The sequence below is a fragment of the Lepidochelys kempii genome, chromosome 16 (genome assembly GCF_965140285.1).
Source record: "Lepidochelys kempii isolate rLepKem1 chromosome 16, rLepKem1.hap1, whole genome shotgun sequence".
In the NCBI taxonomy this organism is placed as follows: Eukaryota; Metazoa; Chordata; order Testudines; family Cheloniidae; genus Lepidochelys; species Lepidochelys kempii.
This window is the reverse complement of record NC_136395.1, coordinates 11,640,246-11,665,349: the sequence shown is the minus strand read 5'-3', so window position 1 is coordinate 11,665,349 and position 25,104 is coordinate 11,640,246. Positions and strand designations below refer to the sequence as shown.

At 42.2% G+C, this 25,104-nt stretch overlaps 1 protein-coding gene across 1 annotated transcript; it reads left to right on the top strand.

The window, feature by feature from the left end:
* Positions 1–23,599, top strand: TNFSF8 (TNF superfamily member 8). Its single transcript, XM_073314108.2, has 4 exons — positions 1–447; positions 8,368–8,413; positions 21,224–21,292; positions 21,798–23,599. The coding sequence occupies exons 1-4, from the start codon at positions 253–255 to the stop codon at positions 22,256–22,258; spliced, it is 771 nt and encodes a 256-aa protein (XP_073170209.1). The 5' UTR covers positions 1–252; the 3' UTR covers positions 22,259–23,599.
* The last annotated feature ends 1,505 nt before the right edge of the window (positions 23,600–25,104 follow it).

Below are 25,104 nucleotides of genomic sequence, written 5' to 3'. Positions count from 1 at the left end.
CCGGTGCAGTATGAGCGGCTGCCTTCATGAAATCCCTGATCAAGAACATGAAGCTCCTTCCCCTCTTCACGGCTGCATCCTGCCTCACGCCCCCGGGTCCCTTTTTCTTCGTACCACAAATGATGAAGCTTTTTTTCCAGGTCACATGAGCCCAGGATGAAGGGGGAAAATCCTGCTAGGAACAGAGATGGGCTGTGAATGAGAAGCTGATCAAGGGGAGATACGGAGTGGTGAGCTGAGGGCTATATAAGAATGTGCTCCTCGCTAGAGCAAACATTTTTCCCGGTGAATGATTCTCATGAAGCAGCCATGAACATGACTGAAGCCGGTGTTCCAAGGAGGCTCCGTGCCACTAACAAAAGATACTTCTATTTCACCACAGCTTCCCTCACGGTGTGCCTCGTCTTTGCTCTAGCAACCGTCATGGTCCTAATCGTTCAGAGGAAGGTAAGTCACTGACAGCTTTTCTCCTTCAGTCTCTTTTTTACTCCTGCTCTCTAAGAGGGTCCTTGCAACTGGAGATTCAGTCACTGGCCCACAAAAAAATGTAGATTAGGATAAAGGCAAAACAGAGAAAGAGAGAGATGTTATAAGGAAATTATTTATTTTCTCTCAGTACAATACTGGTTTCTTGTGCACAATATCTTCCACACAAGAGAAATAGAAAACCTCATGCTCCAGGACATAATCCATCAGGAGAGGCTAGAATGAGACCTTTATAGAGGGCAGGTTTTTACTGCTTGGTTCTTATACTTTCCTCCGATGCATCTGGTTCTGGCTACCATCAGAGGCAGGACACGGGGCTAGGGGGACCTGCGGTCTGAGCCAGCATAGCAATTCTTATAGTGCTGTGATGCTTTGCCAAAATGCTTTATTGATTGATGTGATAGAAGGAACCACTGTGTATGACACCATGTATTTGCAAGGAATGGTAGTTTGCAAGGGCCGGGGGGAAGTAATGCTTCAAAGGCATTGCATAGTACATTCCTGCAAGCATGCAGATTTCAAGTTCATTAATGGACGGAGAGAGACATGGAGGATAGATGTTTTCAGATTAGCTTTGGAAAGCAATGGAGAGGTCATCGAGGTAGAGGGATGCAGAGAAGCCATTCCAAACTAGCACAAGCTGCAGAGGATAAGGATCTTGAACTGAGTGTCAAGTTTGGGGGAAGGAACAAGCGAGCAGGGCAGTGCTAACTGCAGATAAGGAGCAAGAAAAATGGGGAACTCTGAGGTAGGTTGTCAACAAGCCTGTGGAGTATTTTAAAATAAAAGAGGAGAGCTCTGAGCTGGATCTTGGAATGAACGGGGAGCCAATGGTGTATTTCAGGATTGGGCGATGGGGCTATATTTCTCTGTACAGCTGATTATGCATATAGTGGATAAAATCTTGAAGCTATTGAAATCAGCGAGAGTTTTGCCATTATCTTCAGTGGAGCCAGGCTTTCACACAGTGGGGTTGGAAATCTTATTATAAATCCAAGTGCTAAAGATGCATCACTGCACCTGTTAGAAGGAAAGCTACAGAAGCTAAAGTCCCAGCTTTATGGGAGAAAGTTGAGTTGAAAAATGCTACCCATCATGTTCTTTTCTCTTGAATTACTAAATCAAGTGTGTGTGGAACTATCTGGAATTTACCTAAAAATGAAACCTCAGGGCCTAATTCATCTCTCTGTTACATCATTGTAAATAAGGAGTCACCTAATTGAAATCAAGGTTGTTACACTATGATAAAACCAGTGTAAGCAATGTCAGAATGAGACTCGCGTAGTTTAACATAATAATCAACTAGTGCCACATTAAGGAAACACCTAAAATAATGGTTTCGTTAATTACTGCATAGATCCCACATAATGTTGGTTCCAGTGATACTTATTAACACTAAATTTGACACTGAATTAGTGCTGCATCAGGATAAATGCTGTCACACTGAATGCCAGAGGAACAATAATGAAGGATTAAGGTTGTTCATTTTGGAAACAGAGCTTGCAAAAGGAGAAAGCAGCAAGCTGATAGCTCAGGTGTGTGATACAGAGAATCATGCTGCAATTTTGTTCTGCATGGGGGAATTAGGGAGTAAGGAATGTGTCTCCTGGTCTTGCTTTCAAGACACTGAAGAACTCACATGCCTAAATCTTCTCCCTATGGTCCCTTTACTCTCCTTCAATGGGGAAGTGACTAACCTTCAAGCCCAAATGATGAACTGTGACACCCCAGGAGCAGTTCCGCAGTGGGATGCGGTTCTCATTTGGAACATGCATCCGCCGTCATGCCCCCGCTCAGTGTAAGATGGGGCAGGAACTCCTCCGAGAGCTATGTTTGTTGCTGTTGAGTTAGGGGATCCTCTAGTCTAGGTGCTTTCTTAATGCACCCCACAATGCAAGTGTTTTTTGGAAGGTCTCATCATTGGAACCACATGGCTCATAGGGCTCAGTCCTGTGACACACTGTACCCAACCATGGCGTTGGATCAGACCCAGGGGCTGTTTTGATTGTCTCGGAAGTGTCTTTTTCAGCTGGATTGATGGGCGATTTCCAAAGCACACAGGGAAGTTAGGTAGCCAATGCCTATTGACCATCAATGAAAGTTGGCTGCCTATCCCTCATTTGTGCTGTTGAAAATCTCCCTCTTAACAAATTTCCACTAAAAAAAAATGGTTCACGATTAAGGACCTTACATAGGGTGAAATTCGATAAAAAAGCAGAGAAACTCTGCAGACCTGAAATCAAGATACCCCGGACATGGATTATACAACATGGAAGATCACAATAAACAACCACCCATAAATCCAGTCATCCCTCTGGATCTAATACAAATGTTGTTAAATAATAATCCGTCCTAGTTCGTTTCATAGCGCAGCAAAAAAATCTTCCTCACACCCACTTCTCTAGCGGCAAAGGCTTAGCAGTGTAAGTTTAGACTCCTTGGAACTGTGTATTGGGATACAGCCAACTCAATTCTTCATGCTTCTGCTAGAGATACATCGAGCATCTTCCCATTTACTGTATCTCGCTCTTTTATGTGAGACCTTGTTTAGAGCTATTCAGCCCTATTCCAGCAATAACATAAAATTGTATACGTACGTGCCCAGTAATTATACGGAATGATCTAGTTTTCAAACCTGTTATGGTTAAAATTCTAGAACAATTTCACCAGCTGGAATCCAGCCCACCTCAGTAATGTCCAGAAGTAATTCCTATCCGATGGCTGTTTAGAACACTGGATAACATGACTTCTAAAAATTTCACTCCATTTCCTAGGTGGAAATGTTGCAATTTGCATTAAAGAATGCCCCCTAGTGGGCAAACGTGGCAGAGACAGCAAGAACTGAATACCATGGAAAATGAGCCACCTACTAAAATAGAACCCTGCAGAACAGGACTAAGGCATCTTGATAGGAGCAAGACCCCCTCCGCTCTAACCCATGCTGTAACCTTTCTATGGTTAAACAGTATCCTTCACGGTCCCAGGCTGTGAGCCTGGTACCGTTCACCAATACTAAAATCATTCCTTGTAGTTACACCTGCATTTGTAATGATGCCCCTTGTCAGCTCAAGTGTGAGGCTTGAGCCAGGAGATGTGGATCATTATTCCCAGTTCTTCCTTTGACTGTGTGAGAGTTTGGGCAAGCTGCTTAAATTGCCTCTGCCTCAGTTTCCCCATCTGTAAAATGAAAGTAATGATGCTCACCCACTTTGAGGTCCACAGATGAAAAGTATGAAGGATTATGATGCTGGTGCAACTGGGATGTACATTTTACAGCCTCTGCTGTAACAAGCAAATACAAAGATTAAGAATTAGGTAGCTGTTTATAGGCCCTGTGGGAATATAGGGGCTAGCTGTAATGGCTGGGACTCAGTCATTAATTTTTCTGTCTTCATATTCTTGCACCTCTTAAAAGGCAGAAAAATGGGGAACTGTTGTTTTAATAATAGATGGTTTAAGTAGGGTGACATCCTAGGGCAAAACTCCCATTGATTTTGATAGGTCCAAGATTTCGCCCCCGGAGCCTCATTTTCAGAGCGGCTGGCTCTGGCTGAAGTGCATAAGAGTGGTGTAGGCTCAGCACCCCAAAACTCCTGAACTAAGGATGCTGCCCCGATGTGTTTGTATAGCACTATGTTAGTTAAGTGCCTTTACATGGATTTTGTAAGAACAATCCCACACTTCAATGAATGCAGGTAAAATGGACTTTCAATCCTAAGGCAGCTAAAGATACTCAGCCTGTATCCTCATAAGTCAAGGGTGAATCTCAAATAGTTGGGGGTGAATTCAAGGCTTCAACTAAGTCAATAGCAAACCCTCCCACTACGTTCAAATGCTCAGGATTTCACCCCAGGGAATTTGGAGTCAGGTTGACTACAACACCTGTAAGTCAGGATGCTTATCTGAATCTTATCCCAACTACTGAATTCAAACCACTTGGGTCTGCAAAATCTAGACTAAATTGCTCATAATAACAGTTTTTCTCTCCACGTGTGGGCCCAGATGGGAATGGAGATTTTGGTGACCGCTTAGTGTTGTAGGTTCTGGTTGGAGTCTGGATGTTGAGATACCCACAAGTGGCTGAAAAACGTTATCTGAACGGAAAGAAAGAAAGTTTCAGAACAGGCTCATGCCAGTGCAAGTGCACTGAAGTCAACTAAGTAACACCTACTTATAGTAGCTGAATTTGGGTCTGTATTCAAATTCAGTTTTAGAAAGAGGCATAGAATCTGGTGAAAGAGTACTTCTTTTTTCCAAGCCCATTCATCCACCCCTACTCATATCTTCTGCAGGGCATGTCGTGGCATCTGATGCAACAGTAATCCTCATACCTCGTTGTTTGTTATTGCGTGGTAGTTTAATTATTATGGGTATCATTCCTTTCCAGTCAGGGGTATGAGACCTTTGCAGTTTTTCTCCCAGGGAGCGGGGTCTGCAAGAGCCATTTATCAAGATGATTTTGATTAGATGACAAGTGAGACACCAGGCTGATTTGGTTTGGGAAGGTTTTTTATAAAAGCACTTTTTAAAAGCTGATTTTTCCCTGGCACATGATTATCATTTTCTCTGATGAAGCAAACGCAAATCATTCTGCTTGTGATGATTGAGACCATTCATCACCCGCACGCACTGCCATTGCAGATTTATAATGAATTTTTCCCAGGCCTGTACAATACACTTTCATCTCTTTGAGCACCTAGAGGGGAATGCTTTACATTTCAAATTAGAGCATTAAACTGAATCTTCTTGCTGTGGGAAAGGAAACGCACTCCCCCCCCCCCCTTAGAAGCAAGCACTAAAGTTTTATTTGGGTGTCTACTCAATTATTCTTGAAATAAGATGCATTAGTTTCTGTTGTTTTCCATCCATTCTGAGACTTTCCAAGCAGGAATGCGACACATTAGTGCATTTTAATTTCCCTCAAGTCCCCCCATCTGCATAGCAAACTACAAGTCGTCAGATTTATATATTTTTTCTCCTAACCTTTATCGCAGAGGAAGGTTTGAAAGGTGAATGCCTCGCTCGAACACTAATGGCTCAATTGCTTTGCAAAACACTCCTTTATAAACAACCATCGCCTGATTCCATTTAGTGAAACGATTAAAAAAATTAATCGCGCGATTAAAAAAATGAATAGGGATTAATCGCACTGTTAAACAATAATAGAATACCATTCATTTAAATATTTTTGGATTTTTCTACATTTTCAAACATATTAATTTCAATTACAACACAGAATACAAAGTGCACAGTGCTCACTTTATATTTATTTTTATTACAAATATTTGCACTGTAAAAAAACAAAAGAAATAGTATATTTCAATTCACCTAGTACAAGTACTGTAGTGCAATCCCTTTATCATGAAAGTTGAACTTAAAAATGTAGAATTATGTACAATAAATAACTGCATTCAAAAATGAAACAATGTAAAACTTTAGAGCCTATAAGTCCACTCAGTCCTACTTCAGCCAATCGCTCAAACAAGTTTGGTTACAATTTGCTGGAGATAATGCTTGTTTACATCTTGTTTACAATGTCACCTGAAAGTGAGAACAGGTGTTCGCATGGCACTCTTGTAGTCGGTCGGCATCACAAGTTATTTACATGCTAGATTCACTAAAGAATCATATGTCCCATCATGCTTCAACCACCATTCCAGGGGACATGCGTCCATGCTGATGACGGGTTCTGCTTGATAACAATCTAAAGCAGAGTGAACCAACGCAGGTTCATTTTCATCATCTGAGTCAGCTGCCACCAGCAGAAGGTTGATTTTCTTTTTTGGTGGTTTGGGTTCTGTAGTTTCCACATCGGAGTGTTCCTCTTTTAAGACATCTGAAAGAATTCTCCACACTTCATCACTCTCAGATTTTGGAAGGCATTTCAGATTCTTAAATCTTGCATTGCGTGCTGTATCTATCTTTAGAAATCTCACATTGGTACCTTCTTTGTGTTTTGTCAAATCTGCTGTGAAAATGTTCTTAAAATGAACACTAATGTGCTGGGTCAGCATCCAAGACGGCTATAACATGAAATATATGGCAGAATGTGGGTAAAACAGAGCAGGAGACTTGCAATTCTCCCCCAAGGCGTTCAGTCACAAATTTAATTAACACATTATTATTTTAACGAGCGTCATCAGCATGGACGCATGTCCTCTGGAATGGTGGCCGAAGCATGAAGGGGCATATGAATATTTAGCATATCTGGCATGTAAATACCTTGCCACGCCGGCTACAAAGTGCCATGCAAACACCTGTTCTCACTTTCAGGTGACATTGTAAATAAGAAGCAGGCAGCATTATCTCCCGTAAATGTAAACAAACTTGTTTGTCTGAGCGACTGGCTGAAGTAGGACAGAGTGGACTTGTAGGCTTTAAAGTTTTACATTGTTTTGTTTTTGAGTGCAGTTATGGAACAAACAAAAAATCTACATTTGTAAGTTACACTTGCACAATAAAGAGATTGCACTACAATACCTGTATGAGGTGAAACCTCAAAAATACTATTTCTTTTATCATTTTTACAGTGCAAATATTTCAAATAAAAAATAATACTATAAAGTGAGTTCTGTGCATTTTGTATTCTGTGTTGTAACAGAAATCAATATATTTGAAAATGGAGAAAAACATCCCAAAATATTTAATACATTTCAACTGATATTCCATTGTTTAACACTGCGATTAATCACGATTAATTTTTTAAATCGCAGTTAATTTTTTTGAGTTAATCGCGTGAGTTAACTGTGATTAACAGCCCATGTGAAATGTAATTGTAGATGCAAAGTTCCTTCTTCACAGGGCAAAATGTGCCCACCTCTTTTTAGAACCAGGTATATTGCATTGAGATGTAATGCCCTGAGTCCTTGGTTGTGGGGTCCCATGGTGGGAAAGACGGTCTAATGGCTAGGGCCCTGGATTGAAGCACAGGAGACTTGCCTTTAATTCCCAGCTCAGCTACAGCTTCCCTTAGTGATCTTGGCCAAGTCAGCCATTCTACCCCATGCCTCTGGTCTCCCTCTGTAAAATGGAGATAGCATTTTTTCCCTACCGCATGGGGATCCTTAGAAGGTAAAATCCATTAATGGCTGAAAGTCACTTAGGCCAAGATCATCAGAGGCATTTAGGCACCTAACTCCCACTAGTTTCCTTAGGGTGTTAGGCACCTAAATACCTTTGGGGATCTGGCCCTCAGATGTTACAGTAACGAGGGTCATATAAGTACCTAAATAGATCTCTAGCTGCGCCGTACAAACTTCTACCATTTGGACTAAAAGAGGAAGTGCCTTAGATGATAGCTGTAGCAGCTGATCTGTGGGTCAGTCACAGAAGGGGGTCACAGGCAGAGTTGGCCAAGGTGTTATATTAAAAATATTCATGGACACTTAGGACTAGCACCTCAGGACTTGAAGGAGTGGAAGGGATCACAAGGCTGATCCTTGTGCCTCAGACAGATTTACAGAACATCAGACCAAGTAATGCCTTTTACTCTCAACCTTTCTTCCCTCTTTCCACCTAACCATCGCAGGACTCACCAGACTTTAGCCCACTGTCAAGTATGTTCCCTTGACATTTTCAGGTATTTCTGCCTTGTGGCCGCTGAACGAAGATCCTTTTGCCTGTCATTTCAGCACTTCTGGTTCTAGTCACAGCCAGAATTGGAGGATAGACAAATTAAAATGAGAAATAAACCACCTCTTGCTTGTAGGACACCATGGGACACAAGTGATGGATAAGGCCTTGTGCTGGTCTGCTGCTCAGATTGAATTTCACTCTTCAGGGACAGAATGTAATAGAACATAACTTAAAACCACTCTGTACCTTGAACACAAATATTCATAGGGCCTAGAATAAATATCGGCTTCCTTACTTTTCTTTCAGGGACTGGCTCCCCCAGAGGATGGCATTACACATGCAAGCAGAAAAGGTAAGGCCTATAACTGACTATCAATATAATTTGCCTGGTTTATAATGCAAATGCCACCCAGGGTGACGAAAAGCTGTTTGCGCAACTCTTAATCACTTACCCAAAGTCTCCTCTTGTTGTAAAAGCCAAGCCAGTGGAAAAAGCTTATAAGTTACTCGGTACATCCGGAAACCAGTGCACAGCTCAGCAAATAACAAGCATTTCTTGTCTTTGGTACAGTGTGTTTTTTGCCAGAGGATGTGAACATTAATCTGATTATATGGCAGCACTTGGATGGCTCAGTCCTGCATTCCTGCATGCAGAGACACATTTTACCCTGTTTTTATTAGGGATGGGTCATTGTCACTCTCGTCAAAACCACTGGGACACCATGGTTTCATGGGTTTGATATGACTTCAAACAGTACTGGGTTCACATTCTGCTTCAGAGAGGATGCAAGAAAGAAGGAGAGTTGAGGTGGAGGTAGGCGGGAGGCTGGTGAAAAATGGGGCATCAAGAGAGGCAGAGGGAGAAATATGTGGGGGAAAACAGATCACAGAGGGGGAGACAATTCTAATGAGAATAGTGTATACAGTGGGCCAAGAGTCTGCTGTCACTTAAACCATCATAAAACTGGAGTAATTGTTGGTTTCATTGCAATTATCCATCTGCTTATATGGTTCTCATCACCAAGTATTTCAGCATCTCACAAATATTAATGAATTTATCTCCACCTCCAAGAAGAAGGAAAGCATCATTACCATTATCATTTTACATGTGGGGAAACTGAGGCACGAGAATTTATATTGGCTAGCCCAAGATCACACAGAAAGCATGTGGCAAAGTCAAGAGTTTAACCAGGAACTCCTGAGTGCCAGTCCAGTACCTTAATTACGAGATCAGAGTTTGTCTTACTCAGCATTTACACAGAGGTAACTCAGAGCAATGTCTGTCCAAGTTCATACGCTTTCCAGCATACCAAACTGCCGTCACATGCCAACTATACCATCACAAGCTTCCTGACAGCATAAATGTCTCATCACTTCTTATTGTTTTCAAATTGAATCTCTCTGGAAATAACCCAAGATTTTAATTTACACAACCAGGTTTGGGTAAAGAGAAGATTAGATCCTTGAAGTTCAGATTCTGCTCTCAGTTACCCGAGTACCAATCCAGAGTAATGGCTTCAGGGAAGCTACCCTGGCTTTACACCATAGTAATTGAGGTTGATACCAGAACCTGAGTAAGCTTTACAAATGCCCTCCGAAGATTTGCAAAACATCATCAGCCAAGTTTGGACCATTTCTAATCTTTACACCAAGAGAAGGAAAAGCAGACACTGGCAGTGTGAAGATAGGGACTAAAAGAGACACTCAGAGGACCAGAGCCTTGGCAATTGTAAGTTGACATGGCCTCACTGACATCATTGGAGTGATGCTGATTTACAGCCATCTGAGGCTTTAGCCCTAATTAGTAAGAGGCAGAGGGAGCTGCAGTAGTGGATGCTTACCATAGACAGAGTAATTGATGAAAACCAGGTGCAACGAAATTGGCGATCAATTAATGTATATTTAATCCAAAGCTAATGGTACAATACAATTCTCTGTGGTGCAAGGTAGATTGCTCACTTATTCTTGTATTAGCAGGAGTGTTGTAAGCAAGACACAAGAAGTAATTCATCTGCTCTATTCCATGTTGATTAGGCCTCAACCAGTGTCTTGTGTCCAGTTCTGACACCACATTTCAGGAAGGATGTGGACAAATTGGAGAAAGTCCAGAGAAGAGCAACAAAAATAATGAAAGGTCTAGAAAACATGACCTATGAGGGAAGTTTGAAAAAAATGGGTTTGCTTAGTCTGGAGAAGAGACGACTGAGAGGGGGGCATAACAGTTTTCAAGTACATAAAAGGAGGAAACAGATAAATTGTTCTTGTAAACCTCTGAGGATAGGACAAGAAGCAATGGGCTTAAATTGCAGAAAGGGTAGTTTAGGTTCCACATTAGGAAAAAATTCCTGTCAGGGTGATTAAGCACTGGAATAAATTGCCTAGGGAGGTTGTGGAATCTCCATCATTGTCTTATCTGCTCTTAAAAATCTCCAAACACCTGTCAGGGATGGTCTAGATAATACTTAGTCCTGCCATGAGTGCAGGGGACTGGACTAGATGACCTCTCGAGTTCCCTTCAAGTCCTACAATTCTATGATTCTAAATAAACACACTGAAACCTTCATTCCTTCCCAGCCAGCTCCTGCCAATTGCTCTCTCTCTCAGCTCGAATAACCAGGGGAATGTCAGACAGAAGGAATGTGCACTCTCAGGGTGCTTACAAGCTGTCATTTCATTTGCTCCTAGCTGCAGTGTAGACATACTCAAAGTGGGATTTGTGTGCACTTTGAGGCCCCTTTCCATGACTCAGTTGGTGTAAAGTGGCCTTCATGTAAATATACATTCTATATACAAAAAGCTACATTCAGAGAAAGTTAGTTAGGTTGTAAAGTCAAGCATTCAAAAGTTAGGAAATGCCAGATTTTTGGTTTTCAGTGCAACCTTAATTCTACCCCTCTGTGTCCTGAAAGAGGCAGGTGGAAAAAATAGCAAATTATCAAGTAATTAAAAAATGTATCATCAGGCAAATTCACAGTGGGATAGACATATGCTACTTTCCAGAGTTGATTGAGTGATACTAAAAACATGCATTATATTTTCATCTCATGTTTCATTTAGAGTTTACATACTATTGCATATTATTAACTAAATGCCAATGGGTACTTAACAGCAAATTTATTCAGGTGTACATATTCCTTACTCAGCTGTCAATCCTCTGGGGATAGGTTTGAAATAGTCTAATGGCATCTAATTTAGAGGCATGCTTTGCCAGCTAATTAAATGTTTATTTGAAAAAGCGCCACTGAAGCATTGATAAATCTCTTTTCGATATTCGGTGGAATGGCACAAGCAACAGAGGGAAAAAATTAAGATTACCATAAAATAAATGGTTTCAGAGTAACAGCCGTGTTAGTCTGTATTCGCAAAAAGAAAAGGAGTACTTGTGGCACCTTAGAGACTAACCAATTTATTAGAGCATAAGCTTTCGTGAGCTACAGCTCACTTCATCAGATGCATATCGTGGAAACTGCAGCAGACTTTATATATACACAGAGAATATGAAACAATACCTCCTCCCACCCCACTGTCCTGCTGGTAATAGCTTATCTAAAGTGATCATCAGGTGGGCCATTTCCAGCACAAATCCATATTCTCTGTGTATATATAAAGTCTGCTGCAGTTTCCACGATATGCATCCGATGAAGTGAGCTGTAGCTCACGAAAGCTTATGCTCTAATAAATTGGTTAGTCTCTAAGGTGCCACAAGTCCTCCTTTTTCTTTTTTCATAAAATAAATCTTTCCTGAAATGTAGTCTCTGCAGTTGTGAAATCCCTTCCACGGTTCTTGGCATGCATTGACCATTTTGCTTAACAAGTGATTTCTGCCTGTCAGAAGCTGTTTGGTGAGAGTTACCTATCAGGGCTCCACAAACCTCTCCATCTGTCATTCCCCTTCAAGTTCTATGTCTCCAGCTTGCTGACTTCTCTTGTTCTTCTCTGGATCATGAAGTCATGGCACTAAACTCTGCTCTCATTGACCCCGGGGTATACCAGGAGATACTTCATTGTTTGCCTGGAAGTAAGATATTGAAATTCATTAGGAGCTGAGTGATAAGACACTGCAGGACATATTTTGATCTTTATTATGCCAGAGTAAATCAGAATAAACTTGGAGTCAGTGGAGTAATTCCAGATTTATACCAAAAGAACTAGGAGCACAATTTCATCTTATGGGTTTGAATCTGGTCTCTCTTACACCAGAGTAAATCCAGTACAACTCCACTGAAGACTCTGGAGTTACACTGGGGCAAAAATAATGTAAGTGAAAGCAGAATCCGGTCATATGATGATAGTCAATTTCTAAGGAGTCTGTCTGGACTGAGAGATATGGAAAGACTGCAACTTTACTGACCTGTCTTTGCAAGTCACAGTCAGTACATTTGTATATGTAATGTGGGGAGGAGAAGGCTACCTTGCCGTGACTTTAGTATGGAGATTCACAGACAGGTTTGGTATTGCCCTCTGAGAGCTTCCTAGTCCCCAATTATAGAAACCGTTTTTTGTTTCTTCCTCTGTTTCCTTTTAGGAGAAAAAGTGGGTGGTGGCAAGTCTGGGCTTGCAAATGCTAATCAGGTCCTTCAGTTTACTTCTAAACCAGACTTCCCTACCTGACCACAATGCAATATGTCTGGCATAACATGAACAAGTTGCCGGAAGTTAAAGCCAGACAAATTAAAATTAGAAATAAACCACCTCTTGTTTGTAGTGAGGGTGATTAACGACTGGAACAAACTACTAAGGGAAGTGATGGAGTCTCCATCTCCTGAGATCTTGAAATCAAGACTGGATGCTTTTGTGGAAGAGACGTTTTAGTCTAACCCAAGCTGCTTGGTTCAATACATTTTTTAATAGCCTGTGATATACAAGAGGTCCCACCAGCTGTGATGCTGAGGAGCCAGGGGACTTGGGCAAGCAGTTCAGATAGCAGGAAACCAGGCAGACAGCCTGCCCCAGCCAGCTTAGTTTCTGGTGAAAGTTTTGACAGAATCAATGGAACGTATCGATTCCGCCAAGTCAGCATTTTCCAACAAAAAATTGCTCCACTGGAAATTTTGCCATCATCTCTAGTTCGTTATGATTATTTGTATTACAAAAGAGCCTAGAGATCAGGGCCCTATTGTGCTAGGTACCTTGCCGGCACATAATAAAAGGCAGTTCCTGCCCTAAAGACAGGACAGACAAAAAGGTGGGAGGGGAAACAGAGGCTGATGAAGTGACAAGGACACTCAGCAGGTTATTAGCAGAGCTGGGGACTAGAACTCCCATTCTCTCAACCATGCTACCTGCTTTCCTCCACGACGGTGCCCTAGTGAAAGCAGTACACGAAGGTCATGCTGAAGAGCTCTGCTCAGCTTGTAAGATCCCCTAGGATCTGACAGCAGCAGCGGGTGCCGTGTCTTGCAGCTGGCGGCAGGATACAAAAGCAAACCTACTGGTTTAATTAAAATACTCTCAGATAGCTAAGCAGATATTTGCTAGAGATGGGTGAACTCGTTTTGCCTAATTTCAAAGGCAACTTAAACAATAGTGGGTTTGGACGAGTGACTCAAACATTATTGGTGACAGGTTTCAGAGAGGTAGCTGTGTTAGTCTGTATCAGCAAAAACAACGAGGAGTCCTTGTGGCACCTTAAAGACTAACAAATTTATTTGGGCATAAGCTTTTGTGGGGTAAAACTCACTTCATCAGATGCATGGAGTGGAAAATACAGTAGGGAGGTATAAATACACAGCATATGAAAAGATGGGTGTTGCCTTACCAAGTTGGGGGTAAGTGCTAATGAGCAATTCAATTAAGGTGGAAGTGGACTGTTCTCAACAGTTGACAAGAAGGGGTGGAAATCACTTTTGTAGTGCTAATGAGGCCAATGTAATCAAGGTGGCCCATTTCAAACAGTTGACAAGAAGGTGTGAGTATCAGTGGGGAGAAATTAGTCTTTGTAGTGACCCATCCACTCCCAGACTTTATTGAGGCCTAATTTGATGGTGTGCAGTTTGCAAATTAATTCCAGTTCTGCAGTTTCTTGTTGAAGTCTGTTTTTGAAGTTTTGTTGTTGAAGAATGGCCACTTTTAAGTCTGTTATTGAGTGACCAGGGAGATTGAAGTGTTCTCCTACTGGTTTTTGAATGTTATAATTCTTGATGTGAGATTTGTACCCATTTATTCTTTTGCGTAGAGACTGTCTGGTTTGGCCAATGTACATGGCAGAGGGCACGTTGCTGGCACATGATGGCATATATCACATTGGTAGATGTGCAAGTGAACGAGCCCCTGATGGTGTGGCTCATGTGCTTAGGTCCTATGATGGTGTCCCTTTAATAGATATGTGGACAGAGTTGGCACTGGATTTGTTGCAGGGTTTGGTTTCTGGGTTAGTGTTTTTGTTGTGTGGTTTGTAGTTGCTGGTGAGTATTTGTTTCAGGTTGGGGGGCTGTCTGTAAGCAAGGACTGGCCTGTCTCCCAATGTCTGTAAGAGTGAGGAATCGTCCTTCAGGATAGGTTGTAGATCCTTGATGATCCTTTGGAGAGGTTTGAGTTGGGGGCTGTAGGTGATGGCTAGTGGGTTCACCATCCCCTTAGGAGATGGAGAGGAACAGCCAGAGAAGAGAGAGGGTCTAGCTGAAAAGCAGATACACTGTGTACTGGATCCCAAAAATAGATCACTCAGGTTGTGGCTGCCTAGCTACAGGGGTCTCTTCACAGGCAGCTGTTTAGCTAGAAATTTGTAGTATTATTTGAATCAGACTTGTAGAATCATTTTGGTTCAAATTATACTTCAAATAAGCTGACCACATTTTATGAACCTCCTAAATAATTCCATAAGAATCACAAATCTTCAGCTCCCTCAGCTCCAACCAAACCTGATGCTCCACCATGTGCAGGAGAATTTCATTGAAATGGGGCGACTACCTAATCAGGGTAAACTTCATCTGCCAAGACATCCTGTCTAAGCATCTTCTCCTGTTTACTCCTTGATCCTGTTGCCAGAGTGCTCCATCTGGTGGCTGGATTCACCATGTTCTGTGTTTCAGAGTAACAGCCGTGTTAGTCTGTATTCGCAAAAAGAAAAGGAGTACTTGTGGCACCTTAGATGCATCCGATGAAGTGAGCTGTAGCTCACGAAAGCTCATGCTCAAATAAATTGGTTAGTCTCTAAGGTGCCACAAGTCCTCCTGTTCTTTTCATGTTCTGTGTGTATGAGACAGAAAGACCAGATGCATGTGTATAGCCTTCAGATTCTTCCTGTCCTGAAGCTACAGACCACTGAATAACATTATGTACCTGTTATAGACACCCGCCTTCTTGCATGACTGGTGGAATCTGAGTCATGTTCTCAATGTTACTGCAGATGTGGCTGTAGCCCACCTGAGACGCATGTTCCATAGACATAGCAAGCTCTATTGGTCGCATCAGACAGGGAGCCTCCCTTGATCTGGACCCCAAGGAGATACACTAGGCTTGTGTGAGCTGTTACTGTCTCCTGTCTTTCAGCATGCAGATACCGCATCCCTCAAGATAGGTTCCTTTGGGAGCCACATGTAACTTACTCCCAGCATCCATGGCAATGGCATACAAATGTTGAGAGTCTCATGACATAAGTAGCATCTTCAGGACAGAATAAGTCTACACACCTTCCCTCTAGGGCTTCTGTCCCACTGTCAGACTCTTCTCAAGTTTGCACCATATGTGACCTTCAGGTACCACACATCTCAGGGGACAAAAATGCAGCCAGCAAAGATTCCCTTACCCTTGTTTCCAGAGTCTGGCCCTGGTTTTCCTTGTACTTACTGTGGTTTAAAACTGATGTAACCCAACCGACTTCAGTGGCATTACTCCTGATTTACACCATTGTACGTAAGAGAATTAAGCCCTGCACACACGGATCTTCCTGTGCTTCTGAACACACTCACACTAATTTTACGCTCATGGAACTCCTTTGATTTGCACTGGGCCAATTGCGATCAGAATAACTAACTAGAAAAGCAAAACTGAAAAATGGTTATAAGCAGCCCCAGTGGCAGCTTGAGCTCAGGAAATGCTTCTTTACAACCAGACTTTTTTTTTCCATGCTTGGTTTTCTCAGAAACACAGCTGATGTCACCAAATAAATGCTATTAAAACTTACTGACGTCAATGAAAGCAAGTTCAGGTTTACAAAGGCCAGGTACAGTCACTTCAGCTCAGAGCTGATCATGGGAGATGCCTTGAATCGCCTGAAGTTATCTGCTGAGGTACTCAGCTCTTTGCTCAATCATGCTCTTTATTTCAAGGCAGCAGCATTCTTTGCTTGATCAATAGAGCTTGGAGTGCTGGAGCTTTAAATGCTACAGGGGCTTTTCTGATCTGAAGGGTAAATTCCACTCCCTAACACTGAGTTTCTGTTAAACTCCCACCCCCAAAATCAGACTCTACCCTCCTGTAGGACAGATGAAGTTTTTAGGGTCCAGAGCTATGAATGTATATTACCAAATCCTATTTTTCATCATGATGCAGGTTTTAAGTATCTAGGATAGTCATAAAGCTTTCTATTCTATTCTATTCTATTCTATTCTCATCACTGTAGTATCTGGGCAATTTCCAGTCGTGCATGAAGCAATGTGATTAAGACTGTGCTTTGGTCTTTCTTTGACTGGGATTTTCAACAATAAAGGACCCACTGTCATGGACTTTTTGTGTGCAACAGTCACCTACCTTTGGCCCTTTTGAAAATCCCAGCCTCGGTCATATGTTTAGTGTTATCTAATTTAATTCATTCCTGTGTTCGTTAACTGCCTGGCCAATGGTTTGCTGGTATGCGTACAAAGATTGCAACATTACAAATGGCCAGCCAGTAGGATTATCTATAGCTGCTCAACTGCTCCCCTGTTTGCCCTCCCCAATGACAGGCAACCTCTACCTTCTGACATCAAAGTCAGCCTAAGCCGATGTTCTTGAGACCTAGACATTAGGATCTCTTTTCTTACACTTTTATAGCAAATTTTATCTGAAAATCTTAACTAGTTTTACACACAGGCCACAGTTTGTTCTCATTTACACGGTGTAAATGAGTAACTCTACTGATCCCAGTGGCGTTACTCCAGATTTACTACTGATGTGCTTTGACAGCAGAAGTTGGCCCTATCATTAACAAGGCTTCGTAAGAACCCTGTGAGGTTGATAAGTATTATTCCAGTTTAACAGAAGGAGAAATTGAGGCATAGAAAGGTGTAAGTGACTTGCATTTGGCTGTATATCTTGGGCCAAATTCTTTGCTGGTATAAAATGACACAGCTCATTAAAGCCCATTTACACCTGGAGAATTTGGCCCTGTAGTGTCAGATCCAGGTACAGAACCCATGAATCCTGACTTCTATTCTCCTGTTTTAGCCACTAGACAACACACTCTCCGCGTCTGGATTACAGGTCACAGATTTTACTTATGCCCTGTGTAATTCTATGTGACTTAGTCAATGGGGCTTTCATGTACTATGTGAAAGTAGCATTCATCCATCTGGAGGAAATGATTAGTTGTGCACTGAAATATATTTCCTGGACCGTGTGCTCTAGTTTATAACACCTAGTTTATAGCCAAAACAGTCAGGGAAACTATGGAGCGGGGGCGGGGGGGGAAACACAAGAGATGCAAGATCTTTCTGTCTTAATCACAAAGTAATGGTTATTATTACTATTTATTGTTTGTGCTACCATAGTGCAAGGGAGACCCAGTCACGGAGCAAGGTCCCACTGTGCTAGGGATTATACAAATGCAGAACAAAAGACATTCCCTTCCCCAAGAGTTTACAATCCCAGTATAATACAAGAGGCAACAAATAGCTATATTTAGAGGGGATGAGTGCAGGGAAACAATGAGACAGAATTGGCAGTCAGCACACCAGCAGCTGAACTGTGTCAAGGTTTTTTGTTGGCATCACAGCAAAGGGGAGATTTGAAGGTGGCTAAATGAGGTAGCTTTGTAGATGTTACCGGAGAGCAACGCCCAAGCGTGAGGGGCAGCGTGGGAGAAAGCCTGAAGGTGCTTGTTTGAAAATTGAAACAGTGGGCAGTGGAGGGTGGTAGCATAGGTAGACTGGAGGCAAGCATTGGCAGTGAAGGAGAGATGATAGGTAGGATGGAGCAAGGTTGTGAAGGGCTTTGGAAGTGAACAAAAGTACCTTTTATTTGACACGCTAGAGAAGAGGGAGCCAGTCGAGTGATTCAAAGAGAAGTGTGACATGCTCAAAGCGACGGGCTAGGAAAATGGTCTTTGCAGCAGCATTCTGAATGGATAGGAGTGGGGTAAGATTACATTGGAGAAGGCTGTTGCAGTAATCAATAAAAGAAGGAGAATTGGGGGACAGGTGAGCAAGAGGGTAAGAGCTGACAGGATCGTTGGTTAAGAAGGGAGGAGGTCTGGCTTACAAACATCTGCATCCACACTGTGGTAGAATGTGAAATTCACTCCCTTTTGTATTGACAGAATTCAGCTATGCTGCACTATTTTTGCCCAGTAGGGGGACCTGTTCTCCTGCTTTTGAGCAACGGTAAAGCAGCTACAGAAGTACAGTGCCCTACTCACTGCAGTCTATGGTTCACACGCAGTATGCATGAGATCACCTCTCCATTGCATAATTTGAGTCGCTCAGCTTCACGCTTGCAAATCAGCCATTTCTTATTGCCTCATCAGAGAAAAGGATGTGGGGGAAATGCATTTGTGCGTAATGGAAATAAAACCTCCGAGATGGTATATAAAAGGGTCAATTGTTTCATAACATTTAGGGAGTTTGCAAGAGTTCCTGAACCACTAAAAAAATTTACAAAAAGAAAAGGAGTACTTGTGGCACCTTAGAGACTAACCAATTTATTTGAGCATGAGCTTTCATGAGCTACAGCTCACTTCATCGGTTCCGATGAAGTGAACTGTAGCTCACGAAAGCTCATGCTCAAATAAATTGGTTAGTCTCTAAGGTGCCACAAGTACTCCTTTTCTTTTTGCGAATACAGACTAACACGGCTGTTACTCTGAAACCTAAAAAAATTTAAAGTCCTCTTTATACAGTCCTTCTGTCCTCTGTCTACAGCTTGATTATGCTGATAGGGCAGTGATTTAGGGCATGACAATGAGCAAATTGTAGTCCCAGGCTCAAGGATGGCAACGGAGTCTGAAGAGCTAATGGAAAACATCTCAAGCATCTTTTGTTGGGTTTTACTGACTTTCCCCATGCCCCATTCCTCCCCAGCTTCAGTTCCTGGATTGACTGAAGGTGCTTGCATTGTGCGTACCAATTCCTCTTTCACTATTGTTATGCAGGAAGAAACGTATACAAAAATCAAATTGTCTTGTATGAAGTAACCTGTGGCCTTCAGGTCTAGAGGGTCATCAAACTCCCATGAACATCTTAACATTTCTCTAATTATAAAGAAATAGGGTAAAATTGTCAAAAGTGCCTGTGTGAGCCTAAATCCCCTTTTCAAAAGCAAGGCTTTGTCTACCCTAGAAAGCTGTACCGCTTTAACTACATTGGTCTGGTTAAAGCAATGAAACTCGCTAGGGTGGTTAAATGTGCTTATACTCTTATAACTTATCCCCATACGGGATGGGGAAGAAGGGGTACCAGTGTATGTCACCTTTAGACCAGCGTAACTGGGTCCAAAGGCTTGCACCAGTATAATGATATCAGTAAAAAAATCATACCCCTAAATGAGATAGGTTTCAGAGTAGCAGCCATGTTAGTCTGTATCCGTAAAAAGAAAAGGAGTACTTGTGGCACCTTGGAGACTAACCAATTTATTAGAGCATGAGCTTTCATGAGTATGCATCTGATGAAGTGAGCTGTAGCACACGAAAGCTTATGCTCTAATAAATTGGTTAGTCTCTAAGGTGCCACAAGTCCTCCTTTTCTTTTTACTAAACGAGATAGTTATACTGATACGAAATCTGTGTGTGGTCAGGTGTTATTTAGAAAGTTAATAAGGCTTAGGCTATGTCTACACTTGCAGAGTTTTTGCGCTGTCAGTTTCACCGGTGATGGGGAACCGGTGAAAGAAAAGCACTGGTTTTTGTTCTCACTGACTTCCACCGGCGTCAGATCGTGTTCACATTTGCAGCACTTCCTTTGCTGATGAGAGCAGCGCTCTAGGGCAGCTATCTCTCCATTTTGAGGGTAGGTCTTGTCTTGTGGGAAGTGTGGGATGATGGCGGGGCATCCTGGGTCCCTGCACAGCCGCCTGTCCCCAAACAGCTCCAGTAACTCAGCATTCCTCCAAGCAGGGGATCCTTTGCTCCATGGAGCAGCCATTGTCACCTGGCCAGAGGATAAGTGAGCACTTGCCAAGACAACAGGAAGGGGAGTTTCAAAGTTCCGGGGCTTTACACGGGGTGGGGCGGACGTCTGTTTACCTGGCCTCAGAGCAGCAAAGCTGCTGGTCAGAGTGGTCACCTAGGCACTGTGGGATATTCTGTGGAGGCTAAAAGCACTGTAAACAGGAAAAACGGGTCTTCACATGCCCGTCAGTGCAAAAACATCATCGGTAAGAGCTGTACGCCTCTCGTGGAGGTGGTTTTCTTTTTGCGGTGAAACTTCTGACTTCACTGCAAAAAATCACTGGCAAGTACAGATGCTCCCACAGTTTTTGCGCACAAAAAGGGACTTTTTGCGCTTTAAATGGCAAGTGCAGACATGCCCATAGACACCAAAATCTCTTCTGAAAATGGTACTTCGGCTAAGTCATTTGCAGTATAATAGGGACAGTTATTGCAAAATGTATTAATATAGGGACAATTATGTTTCCAGAACATTGATTTATTAACTCCCAGCAAATTAATTTCTGGGATAATATTTGGTTTATTTTCAAGTTCTTTCTCTGTTATCTTTTATTGGCATCCTCAGCTGACAAGTATTCCATCTGGGTGTCAGCAGAATGAATTTAAAGCAATACCGAGCTAAAGTCTTCCCTGACTTCAGTAAAGTTAAACCAGGAATGAATTTTCTCCATTCATTAAAAAATGAAATGAAGCTAGAATAGGATTATGCTGCGTTGAGAACCATGGGACTTGGCCTTTTTACTTGGGATGGGGAACGGTTCATGATGGTGTGGGTTGGAGAATCACTGCAAAAGAATACTGGTAGCAAACCCTCTAATGGAAATGAAACTGCAATGGTTATTTATCTTTTGTTTCCTCCAGGGAATGATTTAGATGTTTTAACAACCCTACAGAATGCTTCATTTAAGAAAGCGGCGGCATACATGACAGGTCAGTGAATGAGTCAAGTTAATTCAAGTTTATGGGAGCCTATATCTCAAACTGGCTGAAGATTTTCCATAAAAAAAATTTTGCTGGAAAATGGCCTTTTGACTAAGTGGATATTTTCATGAAAATAGTACTGGTTTTGTGGGGAAAATTATTTATTCTTTTTAAGTTTTCAGCAACCAAATATTTTGTTTTTAAATGATGAAAACAAAAATTGAATGTCTTTGTGCCCACTATTTCCCACCACATGTTCCTGACAACATTTTGACTACATCTGCTTGTGTTTAAGTTGGGAGAAGAGGTTTAAGTTGGGAAGAGAGGTGTTCAAAATTCTCAGCCTAAAGCCTAGTGGGCCTAGGACAGTGGTTGTTGTCTCCTATAGAAGAATGACAGAATACATGGCTACCATTTACCAGCAAATAAGTCCAGCAAGCTCTCATTTGTGTGTTTAAATAGAATATACACCATATTGGTATATTGTATTAGCTCATTCTCCTTTTCTTTCTAGTGTCAAAGCCAATAAATAGTCCAAAACTGAAGTGGACTAAAAATCGTATTCTCCAAGACATCACGTACAACAGCAACGGAGACCCGGTGATCCAGACGCCAGGCTTGTACTTGGTCTACTGCAACTTGCACTTTCATCTAACCAACTTCTCAAGAAACACAATCGACCTACAGGTGGAGCTTCTTGTGAATAACGCCACCAACAGGCAAACGTTACTCACACACTGTCCCACCACCAACAGGCAAACAGTATTCAAGCAGTGTGCATCAGTTGCAGACTCTAACAGGATATTTCAGGAGCTCTCCATACTCCATCTGGTGAACCTAGATGCAAATGACTGGATATCAGTAGAAACTAAGCAGTACAAATATTTGGATTTAGATTTCTTTCCCAATGACAATGTTCTTGCAGTCCTCAGGTACAGTGATAAAAGTAAGGAGTGCACTGACTGCTCCCTGTAGCTCAAAGTAACCTACCTTCAATGACAATGCCTCTGCTGGACAATACCTGGTCTTAGTTGACATACATTACCTCATCCTAAGGGGAAATAAGGAACTTTCCAAGCGTCCAAAAGAGAAATCTAAAACACAATAAAACATTCACCCAACAAACATAGGAAAACACTCTGCTTTGGCCGAAAGTGGGATTGCCTGTGATGCCAGAAGACTGTCCGTCAGGAACGAGGCCAGCAAGTGACCCGCAGTCATGACAATGGCGCCTCAAAACAAAAACAACCAAATTAGGAGAAGAACTTTCCATGCTGAAAATGATCAGATATCTGATATCTTCCACTTACAGAAGCAGCTGGGCAAGCATAACTAGCCTGGGGGGAATGGAACCTCTTGTCATCTGAGGATTTTGGAATTATACACGATAGTACTTTGAGCTAGTTTTTTCCAAAAACTAGCAGTCAAAGCTGATTACTGATGCTTTCTTTACAACTAGAGCAAGCAGCTGTAAATCTGTGAGAGAGCCTGTGGGCAGCATCGTTGAAAGCAGAGGTGGGAAGAAGTTAGGTCATGAGAGGCAATCTGGCCCAGCACTTAGGGCACTGGACTGAGACTTGGGTTCTGTTCTCTATTCTGCTACTGACCTGCAGGGTGGCTTTGCACAAGGTGTTTCACCATTGGTCCATCTTTCATATTTAAATTGTAAGCTCTCTGGGGCAGGGACTATGTATTTGTACAGTGCCCAGCACAATGGGATGCTGATCTCAATTGGGACCTCTAGGTACATGCATAATACAAATATTAAAAGTAATAATAATAATCTAGTCCATGTGCCATGTAACAGGCTTGTCCCTTACAGTATATGTTGAAGTGCTTTGTGAAGTCAAGTTTTAAATGTAATCTGAATGTCACCACAGCATACATGCATATAAACATTTGCTTTTAGGGGGCTCAGAGGAGGAAGGAATGGCCCACACTGCACTAAACACCTGCCATTTTGTGACATTTTAGATTGAGCTCTGGATTTGAGCACCCATATTTGGGAATGTTTGCATCTGGAGTTTTGATATGGGCCACCATCAAGATCTGGCATTTGGATCAGGGCTGCACTGTGCTTTTGGTTTGACCTTGCATCTGTTACTTCTGAGTGTAGAGGATGGAGGATGCGACAGGAGAGAACCATGCTCTAAAGTTATGAAGTTATTTATCTATAGTACAGTAAATCAGAGTTTTACGTGAAATTCCAGCTTCACAAACATGTTTAATTAAAATGTAATTCTTGTACTACTGGTGACAGCAGAAAATGTAAAATTAAGAAAGCAAGCACTAGATCATACTCTCTTTTCACCATCAAAAGCCTACTGATATAAAGATTTTTCATGAGTACCTATATTTTGTTTTAGCCACATGACTGGAGCTGGGTGAACTGTTCACAGTGGAGTTTTTCACTGGATTTAGCTCCCTTGTGTCTTTGTGAATTTCCCCTAAACAGACTACAGTTTTTACTATGGGTTTTGTCATCCAGGTTTTTCTGATTAATGGCTTGTGTGGGCACATTCAGAATATCTGTAATATTAATAATTCATTATTTGTGCCATGTGACTGGTCACCCAAGTCACATGGTATGGTTTCTGCTCCCTGTTCAGATGATTTCAAAATGCACAAAGAGCTTTCAAAACACATCCACTTCATCTGTGCAAATACATAGTCACACAAAAATGTGTGTGTGTGGGGGGGGGGGGGGGAACATAATTACATAAGTCATAGATTCCAAGGGCAGAAGGGACCAGTGTGGTTATCTAGTCTTGCAGGCTATAGAACTCCTCCAAAATAATTTCTGTTTGAACTAGAGTATATCTTTTAGATCAGAGGTTCTCAAACTGTGGTCCGTGGACCACCAGTGGTCCGCGAGCTCCATTCAGATGGTCTGTCGATAGTTCCCTCTAAAGTGCATGCCTGGGCGGCCACACATGAGAGAATTAAGGGCCACCCACCCAATTAGTGGAGATGTGCAGGCGTCTCCACTAATTAGGTGCCTGGACCCTGGAGAAGACGCACATGTAAGGTGAGGTGATGGCCTTGGGGGGATTAGGGGGTAGGTGGGGGGGGCAGTGGGGTGAGAAGAGGGGGTGGGAGGAATTTGGGATGTGCAAGGCTGTGGTGGCCAGAGAAAGAGGCAAATTTCCCCAGAGCCAGGGCTGTAGCAGCCGGGGAGAGACGGCCCTCCTTCCCAGCCCCAGCTCGGGGGGCTACTGCACTGGGAAAGAAAGGGAGAGACCCCCGCCACCCTTCACAGTCCCAGCTCGGGGGCTGCTGCAGAGGGGAAGAGAGGGCACATCCATTGCATTAGAAAGGTGAGACTATTGGTATTAAAATATGAGTTGTGTGCTTTTATTTGTAGAACAAAAAAAAACCATTAATTATTATTATTATTAAGGGTTTTTTTTCTACAAAGCGCTTTACAGTAGTTAGCTAACAGTACAAACAACATTTGGAAAGATCATTAAGTGGTCCCCTGAGACCCTCAGCAATTTTCAACTGGTCCGCAGAAAAAAAAAGTTTGAGAACCACTGTTTTAGATCATTCTGTTTTGGTGACCATGCATGTGAAAAATATTTCACACACATACACACACTTGCAAAAAATGAGTGAAAGGGACCACAGATACTGTGGAAACAAAACCATGTTTTTTATTTAAAGGCATATATTTTTTGCAGCATTCACCTAGCTCTACCCATTCAGACCCTTGGTAGAATCAAATCATCCCTCTGCTCTTAAAAATCTATACTGGTCTCTGAATGGCTTTCTATCCAGCATCAGCCTGCACTTGTGTGTCATATGAGTAGAACCCAACAAAG